Source organism: Peromyscus californicus, unplaced genomic scaffold (assembly GCF_007827085.1).
Source record: "Peromyscus californicus insignis strain IS unplaced genomic scaffold, ASM782708v3 Scaffold_16__1_contigs__length_79575227, whole genome shotgun sequence".
NCBI lineage: Eukaryota > Metazoa > Chordata > Mammalia > Rodentia > Cricetidae > Peromyscus > Peromyscus californicus.
The window spans coordinates 22741499-22749904 of record NW_026294458.1 but is presented as its reverse complement, the minus strand read 5'-3'; the positions used below and the strand labels follow the sequence as shown (position 1 = coordinate 22749904).

Here is an 8406-nt window from a genome sequence, read left to right as displayed (position 1 = left end):
ACTTCCTAGACTTGGAGAAAACTTCACAAGGATACTTCTACTCCACAGACTTTTACAAGGGGTTAGAAGATGACCTCTCAGCTTCTCACTCCTGTTCCTGCACCATTGCTCCTTCCTGTCTCACACAAAACCCCTCACCGTCAAAATGTACGGTCCTAGCTATTGTAACTTTTACTGTTCTTTAGGTATGATGCAGTCAATGCACCAAATGTCCTAGATTTGGCACCGGGCTCCATTTCCCACTACCATGTATGCCACCAGCACCTGGAAGATTTTTATTGTTCTCGGAAAATCTCCCAGTACCCATGCAATAATCATATGGTTATTTTTATTTTCTTACTTGGTACTACTGGGGCCTCTTACATGCCAGGCAAGCACTTCACTGCTGACATATATATATCCCTAGTCCTGCTTTCAGTTCTGAGTCTTTTCCCTACATGTGTAGCTGGTACCCATAGAGCTCAGGTGCCAGGCCCCTAGAACTGGAGTTAGGGGTAGTGGTGAGCCTCCATGTGGTTGCTGTGAACCAAACCCTGGTCCTCTACAAGAGCAACACGTGCTCTTAACTGCTGAGTCACCTCTCTAGCCCTGCAATCCATTTCTTAAAATGACATTTATCATGTGTGTGTGAGCATGATGGGGTTGAGGCGTAAGTGGAGACCGGAAGACAACTTTCAGGAGTTGGTTCTTTCCACCACAAGGTCCAGGAACCAAAAGCAGGTGTCAGCATGGGTAGCAAGTGCCTTTACCACTGTCATTTCCCCAACTCCCCAACTCCTGTACCCTTCTCACTTTTGATTGACAGGGTATGTTTTTCAGACTTGCCTTGAATTCACTGTATAGGCAACCAGGCCTTGGATTTTCACCCTCCTGCCTCCAGTTCCTAAGTGTCAGAGATTACGGCTTGTATCATCAGGCCCACGTTTACAGCTCTTTATTTTTACCCACTTAAAATTTATCTAGTGTGTGTATGTGTGTGGGAGTGTTGAGTGCACACGTGGAAGTCAGAGGACAACCTGCAGGCGTCAGTTCTCTCCGTGTAGATTTCTGGAAACGAACTCAGTTGTCAGGCTTGATGGCAAATACTTTACCACTGAACCATCTTGCTCTGGAATGACTTCAACCATGTGCTTCTAGGGTTACACATAAGGTTATTTCATACTCCACAACTTATTATCCTAAATTCCTGTTTTTCCTCTCCAGAACATTCTTTCTGTTCTTGCTACTTTATTCCATTTATGCAAGATTACCAATGCCTGGCCCACCACTATTCTAACAGCACCATTATCAAACTTGCAATCCTTCTGCCTCAGACTTCTGAGTACTAGCATGACAGGTATACACCACCACACATGGCTTCATTACACCCCTCTTTCAACCTGCCTGGCATCTATCTGCTCTTCTTGTGCCACAAGCTTCAGAATTCAGCCAAACAAGCTCTCAACAGAGGCAGAGTCATGGTTATAAGATCAGTCTAGGGGACTGGAGAGGTGGCTCAGTGATTAAGAGCACTGGCTGCTCTTCCAGAGGATCCGAGTTTGATTCCCAGCACCCACATGGGGACTCACAAGTCTCTATAACTCAGTTCCTAGGGCATCCTCAATGCCCTGTTCTAGCTTCCATGGGTATTAGATAACATATTACACAGACATACATGCAAACAAAACACTCATATACATGAAATTATTTTTTATTTATTACGTAGACAGTATTCTGCCTGCATGTATCCCTGCAGGCCCAAAGAGGGAACCAGATCTCATTACAGATGGTTTTCAGCCACCATGTGGTTGCTGGGAATTGAACTCAGGACCTTTGGAAGAACAGTCAGTGGTCTTAACCTCTGAGCCATCTCTCCAGCCCACAAGAAGTTATTTTTAAAAAGACCTGTCTATCTTCTCTTAATTATCGAGGCTATTTCTGTACACAAGAACCAACTTGGGACCTTCTGTTGTTGCTGCTGAGACAAAGGGTCTCACTATGCATCCTAAGCTGACCTCAGAGTCCTCCTCCATCAAGTTTCCAAGCGCTGAGGTTACAGGCATGTGCCACTAGACCTCACTGAACTGTTAGCCAAGAAAAGCAAAACTGGGTTGGAGAGGGCTCAGCGGTTAAGGGCACTGGCTGCTCTTCCAGAGGTCCTGAGTTCAATTCCTACCAACCACATGGTGGCTCACAGCCATCTGTAATGAGATCTGGTGCCCTCTTCTTGTACACAGACAGAACACTGTATACATAATAAATGAATCTTTCAAAAAAAAAAAAAAGAATTTAAAGAGAGAGAGAAGCAAAACCTCAAGATCCTAAGGAAAGCACAGCAAGATGGCAGCTTCCCTGCCTTCCATTCCTTGCAATTACATTTAGGCTGAACCACTTTAAATAGCAGGAAAGCTAAGACACTGACTTTGTGCTTTTCTTCTTCCTCCGATGTACAAGCTGATTCCTTGTAAAGTCAATTCTCTTGCTGCTATAAAATGAAGTTCTTGGGCTGGCTGGATGGCTTCGTGGATAAAGGCACTTGCTACCAAGACTGACAACCTGAGTTCAATCCCTGGTCCCACATAGAGGATAGAGACATCCAACTCTGGCAGACTGCCAGCTGTTACCTTCACTGTGGCTAAAGTACATACGGCTTTCTCTTGCTGTGTCTGACCTTTGCTGAAAAATCCTTTCCTAGGGCTGCAAGATGGTTCCACGGGTGAAGGCACTTGCCACACAAGCTTGACACCTGATTGCAATCCACAAATCCATGTCAAGTTAGGAGAAAACTCCCAAAAGTTGTTCTCTACCTTGCAAAGACACATTCACTTGTACACACACACATACACAAAATTTTGTTTTTTCCTGAGATGGGGGTCTCTTTGCATAACAGCCCTGGCTGTCCTGGAATTCACCTTGTAGATCAGGCTGCACTGGAACTCACAGAGATCCACTTGCCTCTGCCTCCCAAGTGCTGGGATTAAAGGCGTGTGCTATCACAGCCCGGATCACAAAATAGTTTTAAAGATCTAGAGAGATAGCTCAGCAATTAAGAGAACTTATTGCTCTTCCAGAGGACCTGAGTTCAGTTCCAAGCACCCATATCAGACAGCTCATAACCATCGGCATGTAACTCTACCTCCAGCAGATCAAATGCCTCTGGCCTCCACAAGCACCTGCATTCATGCACACAGACACAGAATTAAAATTGATTTTTAAAAATTCTTTTTAGGGACTAAAGAGATGGCTCAGCAGTTAAAAGCGCTGGTTGCTCTTCCAGAGGACCCTAGTTCAATTGCCAGCATTCACATGGGAACTCACAACTGTGTGTAACTCCAAGATCTGACACCCTCACAGACATACATGCAAGCCAAACACACTGCACATAAAATAAAATAAAGAATTATAAAAAATATCTTTTTAAAAATCATTTCCTAAACTGAATATAGTAATGGATACCACTACTGTGGAAGGAAGCTAAGGCAAGAGTACCATAAGCTCAAGACCAGCCTGGGCTACTTCACAAGATTCTACCTTTAAAAAGTAAAATCATCTTGGCCAGGCATAGCAGCGCATGCCTTTAGTCCCAGCACTCGGGAGGCAGAAGCAAATGGATCTCTGAGTCTGAGGCCAGCCTGGGCTACAGAGCGAGTTCCAAGATAGTCAGGGCTACACAGAGAAATCTGTCTCAAAAAATATAGGTGGATAGATAGATGGCTGGCTGGATGGACGGATGGATGGACGGACAGACAGACAACTGTCTCCTCAGCTAGCCATGGTGATACACTCCTGGAATCTATCATTCCAGAGACTAACACAGGAGGGCTTTGAAAGCAAGACCTTTTCTAAAAGGAAAAAGACAACCAAAGTCCTCCTCAAAGATACCTCTAACAGTTGGTGATGGTGAGCCGTTTCAGTCATTCTCATGGCTTTCTAAATTAAAGTCCTATTTTATTCTTTAAAGGATGCCTTTTATGGGTGCCACTTCCTCGACCTGTTTCCTTGTCCTGACTTTTCTCTCTATTGCACTCACTACTACCAGAACATGTACAACCTTGCTGACTGAATGGCTCACCACATCTCTTCAGGATGAGCTCTTGCATGTCTTACTGTTAAGCCCCAATGCCTACACATACATTTGTTGAATGGTAAAGACTGGTTGTCAAATATTCAAATTTTAGGAGGAGTATCCACATCAAACTAAGAAAGCCATGGTTAGCTGCAACATGAAGGTGGGCAGCTATGCACACATCTATTCCTAGGCTGTGCTTCCTTTGCTAAAAACCTTTTGAGAACTCTTCCTCAAGAATTGTTTGGAGAGTTAAGCTTTGGAACTATAAGATTACTCTTTTGGCTTCATAAGCTTCATACATTTGTATCATCCAAAGCCCAGAAAGTAGGATGGTCTATTTTTGGTCTAAAACAAGAAGCTGTAAATACATCAACTCCCAAGAACATGGGCAGTGGTGACCTAAAACGTTAACGCTCACAAATATGAAGGTTCTGAAGTATGAAATTGATTTACTTACTTTTGAGGGCTGGAGAACAAACTCAAGCCTCGTGCATGTAAAACAAGCACATTAACACCAAGCTGGATCTCCAGCCTTTGAGTATGAAATTTAAAGCACAAAGTTTGGATATAGGTCAGACTCTGAGGACAAAGCAGCAACTTCTCGTCCTTCTCCTCCCCTCATGACTCCAAACACTACACACTTCCAGTCTATGAAAAGCACTATTACATATAACTAAGAGGAAAAGGAAAATCTTTGGAAGCAAAAGTTACGAAAGAACAGGCCAGGTGACAGCAGCTCCCAGAACACCAGGTGAGATTAACTGAAAGTCTCACAAGAACAGATCAGCAAAGACACTAGTTTAGATCCATCTCCTCCCAGAAGGCAACAAAGAGCACCCGACCCGAGATCTGAACCCACTCTGCTGTAGTTACCCCAGCCCTATTAGCACGCTAAATTAAATCAAAGGGCATTGGTGCTGGCAGGTAACTCATCCATCTCTGTTTTCTACAGCAGTAATATGGCCAAGGGAGCAACTAAAGAGAACAAAAAAAGACACCAAAGACACTGTGTCAATATGCAAGACATGTTCCTAAGTGAATGTTACTCCAGAGTCAGACAAACAAGTCAATCTTTTACTGAAGGGGCGACCTCTCATGTATAATATTCAAATATACTACCACATGAAAGATAACATCACCTTGTTTATGGATACATTTAATATCCCTTGCCCTTCCCAACTTTCAAAACATAATAGTATACAAAATATAAAATATCTTAAATATTTATAAAAATCGCAAGAAAAAAATAGATCGTATGAAAATATTTTTATCTGAGTTCTCCCTCGTGTTGAGAGGCAGCTTAATTTGCCTTGAGTTCAAAACTGTTGAGGGGGTAGGAATACGCCCTGCCTAAGACTATTCTGTCCCGGAGGAGCTTAAATAAAACGTAGTAGTTGCAGAAAAGGATGAGCGCCATGGAGAGTGTGTGGTTCCACTTCTCCGACCGCAGCAAGGAATAGAGCTGGTAGAAGACAACACTGCCCTCAATGAGGATAAGCAGGTTCAACAGCCTTAACGGGCGATGAAACAGGAACTGTAAGAAAATTACAAAACACAATGTTATATCGTGGAGAAAGTAAGATTACTGAATTCACTTTCCTAAAACCATTTCATAGTTATAAGTTCACATACCCAATACCAAGTAGATCTACATATTCAGTGTCAAACTATCTTTCTCCTTTCTGTTCATGAACAATGAAATAAATTTTACTGCAAAGCCTCTAAAATGCAAAAAATGATTATACCCAATATGATTTTTCTAACATGGTATCATAGATGTTATTTTATCTAAGACATTCCAAAGTCTATTTATCTAAGACTAGATTAGTAAAAGAACCGCATGGAAATATTTTAGGCTTTGGAACACAGATCCAAAAATTAAAGCTGCAATATAACTATTCAAAAATGTATTGTTAATCTTTCTTAGCTTAGGACCTAATGTAAGACATAAATACCAGTATTAGCCAAGTCTGGGGGAAGCGAAAAGTATTACAAGTTGAACTATCAGTACAGCAGCTTCTCTAAGTTTGCTTTGCAAAGGGGCCTACAATGTATCCCAAGCTGGTTGACACTGGCAATCCTCCTCCCTTAGCCTCCGGTGTGGATTACAGGCCTGTGCCGCCTCACTAGGCTCCAACAGCGTCGTCATTTTCCCTTCCACCACTTGCCAACTCTGCTTCCTGACTGAATCCTCTACCCCATATACTTCTGATGAGCACATTTCCCTTCCCCGGATACTGAAAAATCAGGTACAAAAAGGCATGCAAACAGGAAAAATGGAAAATGTGCAAGCATTAGAGCCAGACTAAAAATGGGACTTCTTATTTTCCCTCATCAAATTTTTCACTCTAAGGGGCTAAATCCTAGCTTATTAATAAAAGGGTACTCTGGATAGAGGTACAGGCTGCAACTTAACATGTAACCATACAATCAGTCCTACATTCAGATGAAGACAGATATGGTCTATACTGCTATGTCATCTAAAAACAACTCATTTGGATGGAATTTCTGTCTCAGGGGCTTAAATGTGGGAATGAAGCTAAGCAGCCTTGGCTGCTCTCAAGGACACTTAGCTTCTCAGGGCAGTCTTCAGGGGGAAGAAAATCTGTAACTTGAATTTTATTAAGATATTCAGCAACACCATGTATGAAACTGGCTCAGAATTACTGTTCTAGAAAGATTAAGAAAAGTCATTTCAGATTCTATGGCAAAGTGTAGTTAACTGTACTAGTAACCTAGAAACTCCTCAAGTCACAGAGTAAAGCTACTGTTAATGGACAAGTTTTGTTTATTAAGTTTGATTTACTGGGTTTTTTACTCTGGAGCCAAAAGCTGGCTGTGAAACTCGTGATCCTCCTGCCTCTACTTTCCCAAGGGCTAGGATTACTGGTGTGAGCTGCCGTCCAGGCAGACAGGGAGGTTTAAATGAATCTGAATGCTCTCACACTTGAATCTGTGTTATCACTTCAAGTACAAAAATGTTCTAAATTTCTGGGCTCCTCCAGGGATTCTGATTCAGAAGTCTAGAAAAGGGGCCTCATCACTGTTACAAACAGGACAGATAATGATATATAGGTAGCCCTAGGATCACTTTTGAGAAGTAGTGATTTACCTATTTGGTCGTGCAAAACCAGCAATTCACTCCCATGAACAGAGGAAAAGCTACTGTCTCCTTTTCAAGGCCCTTCCATTCTCCCCATGCTCTTCCCTTCCACTTGTATTTCCAGGCATCTTGCCCTGATGTTGGTTCCCAGAGGTCAAAGGCCTCTGTAACCAGAAAGTCCATGACTCTCATAAGGAATTGGGAGGGAGAAAGAGAAAATACCTTTAAACAATATACCCTCCATTTTATTACAGAATGGAAAGGCAACGTACTGCACACCTCTGTATATACCTTTCCCTGCCCACACTGGTCAGTAGCTGCCCTTTCTTTAGAAGTCAGAGACTTCTGACTCCAAGAGCCAAAACAGCTAGAAAACAGTTCAATTTGAACACAACTCAAGGCATAAGTTCAAATGGGACAGGAGCTGGATTTAATATGTGCCTACTGCTTTTTCCTCTTTTAAATTTTAACTTTATTTCTTTCAAACTCAAGGTAAACACTTCAAAAAACACCCCATTGTTACTGTATTAAATAGTGCTTTAGGTTTAATGCACAGATCTCGTTTGTTTGTTTGTTTGTTTTGGGACAGGGTCAATATAGGCAAGTCTGACCTTGAGCTTTTAACCCTTCTGCCTCTACCTCCCAAGTGTTGGATTACAGTAATATGCCACCATGCCAGGCTCAGATACACCGTATCTGAAGGACACCCCTAAACCAAACTATTATCAAATTAAATTGTCAGGTGAAAAAGGAAATCACATAATTGTCTACTTGTTTTGAGCAATGGTATGTGGACTTCAAGCTGCCTTTCCAAAGACATTTCTCAAGATCAAGGGCCAGTGTCCCAGTAATAGCAATAATCAGCATGTATTAACTTCCTATAGTGCATTACATACCGTGCTGGGTGCTTACACAGAGTGGCCTCCTAACACTTTTAAGTTTATGCTTGAAAAGTAAGTAAGTGGTACTTGCATAAAAGCGGGCATGGGATACATCTGAAGGCACTGCCACGTTGTAAGGTCCCATGGCTCTATATAAACATCTGCTGTGCCGCACCAACACCCCTTGGGGCCATATTGTGTTTTCTGACCAACTATGGGAGAAAGAAACGCACTGTTAGAATACTGAGAACTAGGAAGACAGTGTTTTGAAAGGCCAGCTAAATTCCTATGGAAGATCAGATTAAGCATTCAAGGCTTCATCTGCCGGAATTCTGAACATACATATAGTAATTCCATAGCCAAGCTCTTAGGAG

General features: G+C 42.3%; 1 protein-coding gene across 1 annotated transcript in view; it reads right to left on the bottom strand.

The window, feature by feature from the left end:
• Positions 1 to 5059: 5059 nt before the first annotated feature.
• Positions 5060 to 8406, bottom strand: part of Tmem39a (transmembrane protein 39A) — a 28583-nt gene continuing 25236 nt past the window's right edge. The window contains exons 8-9 of the mRNA XM_052740685.1: positions 8124 to 8244; positions 5060 to 5582 (exon numbers count right to left, since the gene is read on the bottom strand). Coding sequence (XP_052596645.1) covers positions 5349 to 5582; positions 8124 to 8244 — 355 coding nt within the window. The 3' untranslated portion in view covers positions 5060 to 5348. The remainder of the gene's footprint in view (positions 5583 to 8123; positions 8245 to 8406) is intronic.